This window comes from Camelus ferus, chromosome 2, assembly GCF_009834535.1.
Source record: "Camelus ferus isolate YT-003-E chromosome 2, BCGSAC_Cfer_1.0, whole genome shotgun sequence".
NCBI classification, from domain to species: Eukaryota; Metazoa; Chordata; class Mammalia; order Artiodactyla; family Camelidae; genus Camelus; species Camelus ferus.
In genome coordinates, this window is record NC_045697.1 from 4,283,579 (window position 1) to 4,296,627 (window position 13,049).

At 53.9% G+C, this 13,049-nt stretch overlaps 1 protein-coding gene across 3 annotated transcripts in view; it reads left to right on the forward strand.

Annotated features, from left to right (window-relative positions):
• Positions 1-13,049, forward strand: part of PPP2R2C (protein phosphatase 2 regulatory subunit Bgamma) — a 131,413-nt gene that overhangs the window by 110,434 nt on the left and 7,930 nt on the right. For all 3 annotated transcript variants that reach the window (XM_032493662.1, XM_032493669.1, XM_032493679.1), the window contains exons 7-8: positions 6,064-6,233; positions 10,109-10,200. In XM_032493662.1, coding sequence (XP_032349553.1) covers positions 6,064-6,233; positions 10,109-10,200 — 262 coding nt within the window. The remainder of the gene's footprint in view (positions 1-6,063; positions 6,234-10,108; positions 10,201-13,049) is intronic.

Sequence of the window (13,049 nt, forward strand, 5' to 3'; positions counted from 1 at the left end):
CCCCTCTGCACAGTCTCAGCTGTTCCAGTGGCAGGGGGAGCAGGGGGTCAGGGGCGGGAAGGCAGCCTCGTAGGAGACACCCCCCCAACAGTGGCATCATGGGGAGTGACAGGTGCCGGGAACCCAGGGGTCCCCTGTGATCCACAACCCCACTGCTTCTCCTGCTGCTGCATGGATGCCCCCCGACCCCAGTTCCTCCTGGCGCCCGAGGCGGGACTGGCCTGGACACATGTGTCCTCATTCACGTGGATGTTCTCACACATCAGAGCAGAGGAGGGACCCGTTGCCAGGGCAACCAAGAGCAAGGACCAGGCAGTACCCACCTACTCCTCGAGCCTGTCTCCTCCTGTGCTCTCCGCCTCCGCGGACCTGCAGCGCCACCTCCGTATGTCTGTGATCCTCTCCGCGGTCTCACTGAGACCAACTGCACTGTGTCCTGATTGTGTGGCTGAAGCCAGTGCAATTCTTCCGTCTAACCCTGAACCTCCCATCACCCCAGACCCATCTGATAATTTCTGCCTGCTCAGTTTAACCCCCACCTCCCCACCCATTCCCGGAGAAGACCATCCACCATTTTGACAACAAGAGTGGTATGTAGCAGGTGCCACTCAGAGTGACACCAAGCAAGAGCCACAGGCCCTCAGAGGCCACTTCCAGCAGATACAAGCTTCACTGCTGGGCCTGGAAACTTAAGTGGAATCATATCAGGTGGAGGGAGAAATTTGTCTGGAAAGGGAAGAGACCACATGGGCAGGCAGCACCTGGAGGTTCTGTCCACTCTGTGAGTGAGTCTGAGCTCTGAGCCTGGCTCCAGGCTGGGCAGGGATGCCAAGATGACCCATGACAGAGGCAGGACCCCCTGCTCCAGGAGCTCACAGCCCCATGAGGTGACCATGCATCTTCACCAATGACTTATAAGAGGGTACCCTGGGGCTCTTTGATAAGCAAGTGTGAGCATTTACTTTCTTTGGAAGGCATCTGGACAAGAAGCACAAAGAACAAGACATTTGAGCTGGGGTTCTGAAGGATGTGTAGGAGTTGATAGGAAAGATAGGGGCAAAAAATGGGAAAGGAAGTTTCAGGGAGAGAAAACAATGTGAAAAAATAAATATAAAAACAGCTACACAGTTTTATGGAGCATCTACTCAAGTCCCTCACAGAACAGGTGCTTCCAGGTGTTACCTCTGGGAGTCACATCCTGCTGGTTCTCCGGATGAGGGAATTTGGGCTCAGAGAGGTTCAGGGGCTTACCTGAGGTCACACGGTGCTTTGTTCTGCTCTACTGCTTGGTACATGGCAGGGCAAGGACTAGGATGAGGTGAGAGAGATGCCTAAGGCACGATGGACCCTGAGAGTTAGTTGTTCAATAAGGTCCCCTGGGGGTCTTGCTTGTCTCACCCCATCTGAGGCTCTGGACCCTGGGACCCTGGGAAAAGGCATTGGAATGTGGCTGCAGGAGGGGAATTTGGGCATGTGAGGCTGGGGCAGCAGACTGGCTGCAGCCCAATTAGGAAGGAGCTTGTCAGCTACCTAGAGGAGATAGAACCTTGATCCTTGGGCACTGGGAGCCATGGAGGACTTTAAGCAGAAGAGGGACGCATCAGCGTTGTGCGTGAGGCTGGAGAGGAAGGCTGGCCCCACCTGAGGCTTCATTTCTATTTCCTCAGATCACAGGTGCTTCAGAGCCTCCCCGGGACCCTTCACTTCACGCTGGCGAGCATGGCAGGGAAGGGGCTCCCCACCCTGCCCCTGTGAGTGATGCAACAACACCGTGAGACACCCAGAAAGGAAGATGTGCTTGTCAGGGAACCAGCTAGGGCTGCAAGAGCCTTAATTATGCAAAATCATTAGAAAGAGATAGGACCATTAAAAAAAGACACAAATGAACTTATTTACAAAACAGAAACAGACTCACAGACATAGAAAACTTATAGCTACCAGAGGGGAAAGGAGGTGGGAAGGGATAAATTGGGAGTTTGAGATTTGCAGATACTAACTAATATATATAAAATAGATAAACAACAAGTTTATACTGTAGAACACAGGGAACTATATTCAATATCTTATAGTAGCCTATAGTGAAAAAGAATATGAAAAGGAATACATGTGTGTACATGTCTGACTGAAACATGACGCTGTGCACCAGAAGTTGACACAACATTGTTTACTGACTATACTTCAATTTAAAATTTTTTTTAATTTTTAAAAAGAGATAGGACCATATGAAATAGATAAACAACAAGGTCCTCATATATAGCACAGGGAACCATATTCAATAGCTTGTACTAACCTATAATGAAAAAGAGTATAAAAAAGAATAAATATATATATAACTGAATCACTATGGAGTACACCAAAAATTAACACAACATTGTAAACTGACTGTACTTCAGGTTTTAAAAACTGAGATAGGACGGAGATTTCTGCTGATTCAGAGCCCTCCAACTTTAAGATAATTAGGGCAGGGAGAGAGGTGGGATGGAGCCCAGTGCGGGTGACAGGGGCTCTGAGTCGCGACTCTTTAAACTCTTGGCAGCAATAATTACTGTGAAATGTCCTTAGTGATTCTATCAGTTTGCAGTGAGACCCCCCCCCTACCCTTATCTCTTACAAATGCCCTGGGGATGAGGTGTGTGTGCAGTGGGGGGAGAGGTGGGAAGGGACTGATATGAAATAGAAGATTCTGCAATCTTTTGATTAAAAAAAAATACTTGTATCAGCAATTTCATAGAAATGTTTGAAAACTGAGATCTTCTAGGTGTAAATGTTTCAGGCTTGTTAATGTCCCTTCCCACTGATCCTCTTCAGTTCTGGTGCTTTTGGGCTTAAAAAGAAAAACATCAGAAACGCCCAAGGATCATCAGTCAGCACTGAGGCCGAGGGGGCTGTTCGCTGCTTCTGTTCTCAGTGGTTAGCTCATCCTCTCAGCCTGTAAGCCTGTGGTTTCCTGCTCCTTACAGCTGGCAGAAGACACAGCCCAGGGGTCTGTGGCACCTGGCGCAGGTGTCCCTTTATGCTTGTGGTCCCATCCACCTACCTGCCGCCACAAGGAGGCCAGGAGCTCTGCAGGGTGCAGGGGCGGACTGAGCTGGACCAGCCCTAGTGGTTTCGGTGGAGGCTGGAGGAAACCACCACGGAGATGCGAGGGGTACAAAGTCAGGGTGCGAGAGACAGACCCCCCCACTTACACTTTTATATCTTACCTTCTGTCTGACACCTCGTGACAGAGATGCTAGTTCAATCAAGAGAGGGTTCCCACCTGGGGCAATGCTGGGGCCACCAGGTCCCTGCTGAGAGTTTGGGGTCACTCTGCTGTCAAACTCTCTGCCCCATTTCTTCCAAATACTTGATTTAGACCCTTGTTCATTTAAAGACGACACAGCATCTCATCACTTTAATTTAAGTAAGAAATCAAGTATTGAATTTTTTTTCTTTACTCCAGGCATCTGGGAGAAGAGGGGAATGTCATTGATTTAATTTTTGGCTTAATTAGGACTATTTAGACCAGCAGAAACAAAGATGTCAGTGTAATTACTATTACCAGAGTGCAAAGCACGATTATGTGAGATGACCAATCAGAAATTAGAGGTTTTCAAGGCTAAAACCACCAGGAGGTCTCCTTGCCACCGCTGGGAGGGGAATCCCGGAGAGACCCACAGCTTGCCATCCCCCGACCCCCGCCTCTTCAAGCCCTTCTGTGGCTCCCCATTGCCTATGAGATGACACTCTTCCCTTGGCTTACGGCCTCTTGCTCACGCCTTTCTCTGGCTATAGCTCCCCCCGTCTCAGGACCTTTGCACGTGCTATGGTTTCTGCCTGGAGTCCTCCTCCCTGGTGTCTCACTTCATTCACATCCCTGCTCACATGTTCTCTCCCACAGAGACCCCATCCATCCAAATCATCAGCCCCCTTCTCTCTGTCTCCTCCCTTGCTTTATCGTTCCTTCCAGTGCTCACCACTGCCTTACGGCATCACAGGTCACTGAGTTTTATTGTGTGCCTCTGGGAGGAGACTGTGGGCTCCTGGAGGGCGGAGTGTTGTGTGGCTCACTGTAGCATCCCAGGGCCTCAAACAGTGTCCGGCTTATGGTGGGCGCTCAGTACAGGCTGGTTAACTGAGAGAATGAATGACTGCATGCAGGCAGTGGCACACGGGAGCATCCGATGGCATAAAATGTTTCCAGACACCCTGCAGAGGTGGGCTGAACAGGAGTTGTATTTCTGGGAAAGACAGTAGCAAGTGTCTTCCTTGGACAAGAGGGAGAACAGGTTCCCAGATGGGGGCGGTCAGGGCCTGGGACAGACCTGGGAAGTGGGATGTGGGACTTTGTGACCAGGAGGGGCCAGTAGGAAGGACACTCCTGTGAGCCTCTGGGGCCGTGTGATCAGCTCTGCTTTCCTGTGTTGTTGTTGTTTATTGAAGTGCAGTCAGTTACAATGTGTCAGTCTCTGGTGCACAGCACAACGTCTCAGTCATGCATATACAGACATATATTCGTTTTCATACTCTTTTTCATTAAAGGTTATTGTAAGATATTGAATATATTTCCCTGTGCTATACAGAAGAAATTTGGAGAGGGGTTGTCTATTTTTATATATAGTGGTTATCATTTGCAAATCTCAAATTCCCAAATTTACCCCTTCCCACCCCCTTTCCGGGGTAGCCACAAGATTGTTTACTATGTCTGTGAGCCTGTTTCTTTTGCAGTTCAGTTCATTAGTGTCCTCTTTTTTCTTTTTTCTTTTTTTTCAGATTCCACATATGAATGATAGCATATGGTATTTTTCTTTCTCTTTCTGGCTGACTTCACTTAGAATGACGATCTCTAGGTCCATCCATGTTGCTGCAAATGGCATTATTTTATTCTTTTTCATCACTGAGTAGTATTTCATTGGCTGGAAACAGGCCAGCAGGAGGGCAGCCACTTGGCCGGTTCCCATGGGGAAGCTGGACGGGGTGCCAAATATTTAAATCCCTCGAGACTGGCTATAAATGGCTGCCAACCCACCACCCCATCCTCTTCCTTGAGCCCTAGGCCTGTCCGCAGCCCAAGTCCTAACGCTTGGTCAGCAGGGACCTTTGTTTCCACCAGGCTCCAGCACCAGGACCACTGCAGGATTTGATTTGCCAGTAAGGGTGTTGGTGAGCAGACTGTGGGACAGACAGCAACAGACATGAGCTTGGAAGTCCTGCTGCATGGCCACCTCCGTGTGTCAGGAAGGCCTGGTTTGGGGAGGGGGCAGGTGGAAGGGGACGCTGCCCGGGGAGCCGCTCACTGCCCACTATGTCCCAGACTGGGATCTCCAGCAGGGGCAGTGAGCTGTTGTCTTCAGAGGCCGGGAAAGCAACTCCCTGTGTGGAGCAACTGGTCTCAGATAACAGCAGGTGGGTGGCAGGCAGCAGACAGGGGCTGGAGCTGCGTCTGTGGCGGAGAGACTGGACTTTGCTACAACCCCGTGGCAGCTGTAAAGAATGTACCTACACGCAGGGCTCTACCGTGAGTGCCCAGGACACTGTGAACAGAGGCCCCGCGGCCAGTTAGAGCCACAAACGGTGCCCAGCCTAGTCCAGGGTGGAGTCCAGCACATTCGAGGATGCCCGGACAGCTCACAGTACTGGTGTCCAGAATCGCCAGCAGGTGGCAGTAGAGCGCAGCACTTTGAGAGCAGCTGTGGGTTCAGATCCCAGCTCCGCCACTTCCAGCTCTGAGACCTCAGGCATGGCTTTTAGCCATCCACGCCTCGATTTTCTTGGCTATAAAATGGGAATAATAGTGGTACAAACCTGACATTTTTACTGGGAGATTAGATGAGGTCATGCACAGGAAGGGGCTCAGCATAGAATCTGGCTCAGAGTAAAGGCTCAGAAACATTGTTCCAAGGAACATGATTCCTCTCTCTTTGGAGGAGCCATTTGGGCTGGTGTCTGACCTGTATTTAGTTATAGGTTTGATGAATGAATGAATGACCCACCATGTGAGCCCAAGGTGGAAGCAGACTCACCTATGGTTCGGACCCCATGGGTGGGTTTGGCCCAGTGACATGGTTGTTTCTGTCTCCGCAGTATTTGAAGAGCCGGAGGACCCCAGCAACCGCTCCTTCTTCTCAGAAATCATTTCCTCTGTGTCGGACGTGAAGTTCAGCCACAGCGGCCGGCACATGCTCACCCGGGATTACCTCACGGTCAAGGTCTGGGACCTGAACATGGAGGCGCGCCCGATCGAGACCTATCAGGTGGGCGCTGCGGTCTGGAAAGCCTCAGAGCCCCTCTGCCAGCGCAAGACCCCCAGCCGCCCTTTCTTGCGTCGCGAATTCACATGGAGGGTGGCTCTCACAGGCCCGTTTTGCACGTGAAGACACTGAGGTTTGGGCAATCAAGCAGCGCAGCCCCGGCCGTGTAGCTCAGCTGAGGGCGGGGTGCTTGCTTGGCTCTGCCTCCCGGGAACCTGTGTCATCTGTTGGCTCCTGCCAAAGGCAGGGCTAAATTGCCCTGCAGTCCAGGGCCCCGGGGACAAAGATGAACATCGTGCTGGGCTCAGCTGTAGGGTGCAGATGATGGTGTCCTCCGGGAGCCAGTGTCTGCAGTCCCACCATTAAGGCGGGCGAAGCGCTGCCCTCTCCCAGGGAGCACCTTAGACAGTGCGTGCGGGGGCGAGACGGGGGCCTGTTACGTTCACACTCCTCAGCCCGGGCTTTTGAAGCCAGGCATATAGGCTGACACATGGGACACCTTCCCGGACAGTCATTGTGTTGTTGTTGTTATGATACATCCAGCTATATTAGAGACTAGAAAACAAAGTGCATGTGAAGTTAAAATAAGGCACGGACTTGAAAGAAAGGTGCGACCATCTTTAAAGTGCTTTAAAACTGTCCAGTTATGTCTCTAGCTGGGGAAATCCTGGGAGGGTTCTTGGAGGAGGCAATATTTGCGCTGGACCTTGTAGGATGAGTAGGATTTGATCATGGAGATGTGAGTGGGGAAACGCCCCACCGGAAGCCCCAGCCAAAGCCTCACAGTGTCACCAGCTGCTTGGGCGCACACGGGGTGCCAGCCACACACATCTGTCACCTCTATTCCTTATTGCCCCGGTGCGGGGCGTGCCGTGGGTCCCACTTGGCAGAAAGGGGACTGAGGGCACTGAGAGGTTAGGGTGTGCAGGAGCGGCCTCAGGGCTGAGCGGTGACAGACTCAGAGCCCAGTGGAAGCCCTGCAGCCCCCTCACCCCGCTTCCCTTCTCTGCCCAGGCCTGGGGCAGGGGGTGTCCGGGGAGGCAGAAGGGGGCCCACTGAGAAGGGGCGCAGAGCTGAGCGGGAAGGACCGGGTGCTCAGAGTCTGACCTGGGACACACGTGCTCCTGGCAGCCAGTGCCCACAAGGACATCCCCGCGGTGCTGGTGTGTTCTCCCGCCCCCCAGCTCCTACTCCTTCCTCAGGATGGATTCGTGAGCAGGCCTCTTTGGGAGCCGCAAGTGTTTCCTCCACTTCTAACCCAAGCAGGCCCCGTGCTCCCACTGACACCCCAAGGAGGGACCAGCCTCTCTTCTGACTCTCAGGAAGGGCAGAGGCCAGAGACTGGGGCAGGAGTGACGTCATGCCTGCTCAGGCCTGTGGGACTGACCATTCCCAGCATCCTTCCAGGGCTTGCCGCAGGGCGTTACTGTTTCCAGCCCCTTTAGCCGTTCAGCCTTTCATGTTCCTATAGTCAGCAAAGGACCATGGATCCTGAAACAAGGGGCAATGTTTAATATGGGTATTTTGTGGGGAGAGAGTCCAGAGTCTTCAGAGTCCCAAAGCACAAGAGGACCCAGTAAAGGGGGAGAATCACTGCTCTGCAGGACGAAGCCCAAATCTGGGTGCTTGGCTTCCGGCCCAGCTCACCTGTCAATTCTAAAATAATAAGTTACATAAAACAAACATAATAGCTAACATATTTTAGCTATTATGTGCTAGAAATTGTGCATAGCAGGATTGTGTTTAGCTGACTTGCAGTACTGAACAGATAGGGGATTTTCTTCCTTCACAAGCTTGGAGGAGAGTATCCAGGAACAGTGAGTGGCTCCGTGACCTGCTCAGTATCTCAACAGCTACTTCTGTCATCTAGTTCACAGTTATTTGTGTGTTGGTTTTCTACCTTCATGTGTGTTACCTCATGATGGAAAAATGGCTGCCATACCTCCAGGAAGTATGCCTACATTCCAGGCAGAAAATTAGAGAAAATGTGGGCCAGTTAGATCTATTATATGTTTTATCAGGAGCACAAAAGCTTTCCCAGAACACTCCTCAGAAGACTTCTTACAACTCATTGGCTAGAATGAGTCCATGACCAGACTGAGAAAATGAATAGTTTATAGCCTCTGCGGCTGATGGAGGCAGGAGAGAAAGGGGTAGGCAGGGGGGTTGAGTGATCCAGCCCTCAGCATGTGCAGTATTGATTTAAGTCCTTGGCACACTTTTCATCTTCTAAGCCTCCCAGCTGCCCTGGGAGGTGGGACCTGTGTTCTCCCTCTCCCATTTTATTTGGTGAAAATTGAGTTAAATGGTGTATCTGATTTAAATGATGGTAGAGTAGCAGGCGGCCGACTAGATTGGTCTTTATTACTGCAGAGCTCACCCTCTTCCCTACCCAGCCACCAGCGGGCGGGAGGCACTCTGTATATAGGAGAGAGAACAGCACATGTGTTAGGACCAGTGCATCCGTGAGGCTGTCGTGATGATGCAAAGAGCACTCACACAAATGCAGACCTGGAGGGCTGAACACGAGCATCCTACAGTCTGTTCAGGGAATGAAGTCAGGCGCCTGGGATGACCAAGTCATCCCCTTTCATCTTGGTCATTGCACACACTGGGCAGGCGCTCTGTACCGGGCTAGACCTTGGGCTCAGAGGGAAGGAGGAGCTGCGGCCTCACCCTCAAGGGTCCCAGACAACAGGAGCACAGTGGACCAGAGCCTGGTGTGGCCGCAGGCCAGGAGACTCACCAGGGAGACCGTGGGGCTGGTCTCCCGGGGGTGGGGGCACCTATCTGAAAGGGGGAGGCTGCCCGGAGCTGGGTTTTTCAAGATGAATAAGAGGTTCTGAGACAGAAAAGGATGCAAGCCTCCTTTTCCTTCCCCTGCCCTCCCTATACTTGATCTTTGGTTTGTGGGCCAGTGCCGCTGCCCAGCAGGGGTGCACATTTCTTTCTCTCCCTCCCTCTGAGCTAATCAGGGCCGCAAATACCTACAGGATGCTCTGCCCAAAGTTCGTCTCCTCGAACACTCACACTCTTCTCCAGGGGAGGAGGCTCATGACCCTCTTTTCTAATGGGAAACCTGAGGCTCATAGTGGCTATGTGACTCTCCTGGGTCACGCAGTAAGGGCAGAGCCAGGAGTTCAGGCTTCATGTTACCCATTCGCTGGCCCCTTCCCCCACGCAGAGGGCGGGGCCGCGTCCCTGCAGAGAGCCAGCACCCGGGAGCCCTCCAGGCACAGAGCTGGTGGGATCGGGCTGCAGGCTGTGGCCGCCAGTCATAGGGCACTACTGTCTCTCCTGCGGTGTCAGGTCACCCTGGGAGAGGGTGCTGGTCTTCCACTTGCAAGCTGTGTGAGTTTGGGGCAGTTGCTTAACTTCTCTGAGCTTCAGTGTCTCATAAAACAGGACAGGTGGCATCTGCCGAGATCATTAAGATGACTGAATTCTCCTTCCTCTTTTCTGCATGATGGTCACCATCATGCTCCTGGTGACGATGGTCCCCAGAAGGCATGACCCTGCACCAAGCGGTCTCCTACCGGTGGTCCCAGAACAGCCCATGAGGTCTGCCCTCTTTTCACCCTAAGAAGGTGAAGCCAAGAAGCCAAGGCTCAGAGAGGTGAAGTCACTTGTCCAGGATCACACAGCCAGGGAGGGGCAGAGCCAGGATTTGGTCCTCTCTGATGTTGTTCCCTTTGTCACTGTGACTGTCCCCTCTCTGGCCACAGCTCAGGGGTTGGCCAACTGCGTGGCTGAGTCAGGAGTGCGATCCAGACCCGGGAGGGCATAGCCCTGCTCAGTGAGCCCCTCCTCATGGAGGGAGGCCAGGACTGTTGGGGAACACCCCCTCCTTGACTCACCCCGTCTGCTTCTCTCACCAGGTCCACGATTACCTTCGGAGCAAGCTCTGCTCCCTGTATGAGAATGACTGTATTTTTGACAAGTTTGAATGTGCCTGGAACGGGAGTGACAGGTAACCCCAGACCGCCGACCCCATCCTGCCTAACTAGGGGCTTTCTGCCCAGTGGAGCCAGCTGGTCACCTGGGCGGAATGCATCGTGGAGTTCACTGTTCTCAAGCCTGATGAATCAGGGTGTTCCAAGGAGGCCCAGCCTTTCTTGTAGCAGATTTGAGCTCTCAGCTCTCAAGTTCAAGTGCAGAAATGAAACTTCACCTTCTGAGACCACACCTAGCGTCCACGTGGAGCCCCCTCTCCTGAGTGGTAGTGGAGACATCTTCAGCCAATTTCAGGCCCCTCATCACAGCCCCTTCCCCAGGTTGTCAGGGGTGAGAGGTGCTCCTGGTGCCCAAGCCCCAGGGGCAAAGGGCTTTAGCCACTGGTCTACGCCCCCTCCAGCCACTATGCTGTAGCTTCAGGCCCAGCGGGGCTCTGGGGACCACTCACAGCTCCTGCACGTTCTGGGGCCAGGGGACTTCTGCAGTGGCAGCCACTCTCACAGCCCCACCCACCTGGGAAATGGCCCTGAGGCTGATGTGAGTTCCTGTTTCCCCATCACCTGGCTCAGCCCGGGGCAGGTGTGGACAGGAAAGACCCAGGGCAGGTGTGGACAGGGAGACCCAGGGCAGGTGTGGACAGGGAGACCCAGGGCAGGGACCCAGGTGACCAGGCAGGGATGGAAACCACACTGGCCAGTGTATCAGATTGTCACCCACCACACTTCACAGTCGGAGCTGGTTTGGTGGGTGAGAAGGGGTGGAGTGAAAGCCGGCAGCCTTCGACTCAGCCGCCGTCAGGGGTGTGTCCATCCCATGGACCCCGTCAGTCACGCGTGTCTGGCCAGAGGCAGGCAGGGCTCTCCCCAAGTTCTGAGTGTGGCTGGTGCTGCCCTGGTCCTGTGAGAGCTTCTGTGCTGTGACCCTGTGTGTCTCTGGGCACAGGCACGCTGGGACCGGCAGAGAAGGCGGTGGGGGAGGGGGACCGGGAACCACAGAGACAGGACCTGGAGGGGGCCTTTCCAGGGGCCCCAAGTGGGGCCAAACCACTGTGTCCCAGGGAGGGGGATTTTCTGGAGCTGCTGCCGACACCCTGGGCTCACCTGGTCCTTGGGGTCTCTGGGCACGGCAGTGATCACATCAGAGGGGCCAGCATGGTGGGTACGGGGGTGCGGGGGGAGGTTCCACTGAAGGACACTTAGAAACTCAGACGGAGGGCCTGGCCTGGGACTGGGCTGACACAGCTGGGTCAGGGGGGACACAGGCACTCCCTGCAGGGCCTGTGCCCAGGCTGACACACTGGGGGTTCCCCGGCGAACACGGGTAGCCGGTCTTGGGACGGAAGTTCTATCAGAATCTCAGAAAAGGGACTTATTTCTGGCTGAAGGGGCTTCCAGTATTACTGTGTGTGTGTGTGTGTGTGTGTGTGTGTGTGTGTGTGTGTGTGTGTGTGTGTCTGTCTGTCTGTCTGTCTGTCTGTCTGTCTGTCTGTGTGTGTGTGTGTATGTGTCTGTGTCTGTGTCTGTGTCTATGTGTCTGTGTTGGGCTCCCTACTGATGGTGAACACCGTCGGCCTTGCCTCCACATCACCACCAGGGGGCGCCCATGAATAGGAGATGCAGAGCTCCCAGAGAACTGAACTCCAAGTTCTTCCTGGAGGACAGGTGCCCAGCGTGGAGCTCAGCTGTCCCGCCTCTCACCCACCACTTCCTGCCATGCGTTTCACATGCCAGCTGCCCCAGCCCCGGTGGTCCCTGCCACCCCCCTCCACAACCCGCTCTGTTCCCACCCCCTGGAACCCGGTCCACACTGCACCTGGCTCACTCCTGCTGTTACCTTGCTTTACTGACTCAACTCAAGGCCACCTCCCCCAGGAAGCCCTCGGGATCCTCTCTTCCTTGACCACCCTCCACCCCAGCCTCCTGGGTTTTCCTTCTGTGTCTCTGCATTTATTACATGTGTTCACCTTGCATCTGTTTGCCTTCCCCACTGGTTGGGGTGCCCCTGGGAGTGGGACTGTAGCTCAGCCCATCCTGAACCCCTCACTTGGAGCCTCAGGAGTGTCCAGTCAATGGCCATTAACATTCTGGGAGGCACAGGGAATACCACCTCCTTCCACTTCATTGAAAGCATCCTAGGAGCCTGGCATACCTCACAGAGGAGAATGAAGCCTGGTCCCTGCCTTCCAGGAGCTCAGAGGCTAAGGGCAGAAGCAAGTTTTGTCCTCCAGGGACCCCACCCTCGCAGACCAAAGCAAACCTTTGAATTCCTCAGGCTCAGCGTGTCCTGGCCTGCTCATGTTCATGGGAAGCTTCCGGGGTCCGGGCTGTGTAGAAGGCAGCACAGAGCTAGTGGATATCTGACAGCCCTCGCAGCGTCCCTTACCCAACTCCAACAAGACTTAGATGGGCAGCCCGGGGGCGAAGAGAGGGCAGCAGCTCTGGGGGCACTCCAGCTGCATGCCCTAACAAGCCTCCAGGCCTCTCTGAGTCTGCTCACCTGGAAAGCGGTTCTAATAAACCATGACTTTCAGGGGCTGCTTTGAGAATGAGACCCTGTGTGTGAAGCTCTTGGCAAGGCCATGGCTCCGTATTGGCAGCAGATAGCCCAATGATTTGCACACAGGGGTCTGTTGTCTGTCTTGTCTGAAAGAACCCGGCCGAGCCTCCAAGACCCACGTTAAATGCCACCTCCTCTAGGAAGCTCTCCTTGATCTCGTCTGCCTGGGAGGAAGGGATTTGTGTCTTCCAGTTGCAGGAATCTGACAAGCCTAAGCTTGCTCTGAGGAATTGCAGGCAAGGCTGCCCCAGGACTCACGCTGGACCTTTGGGGCCATCCCCTCTCTGTCCACTCCCATCTCTGTGCCTC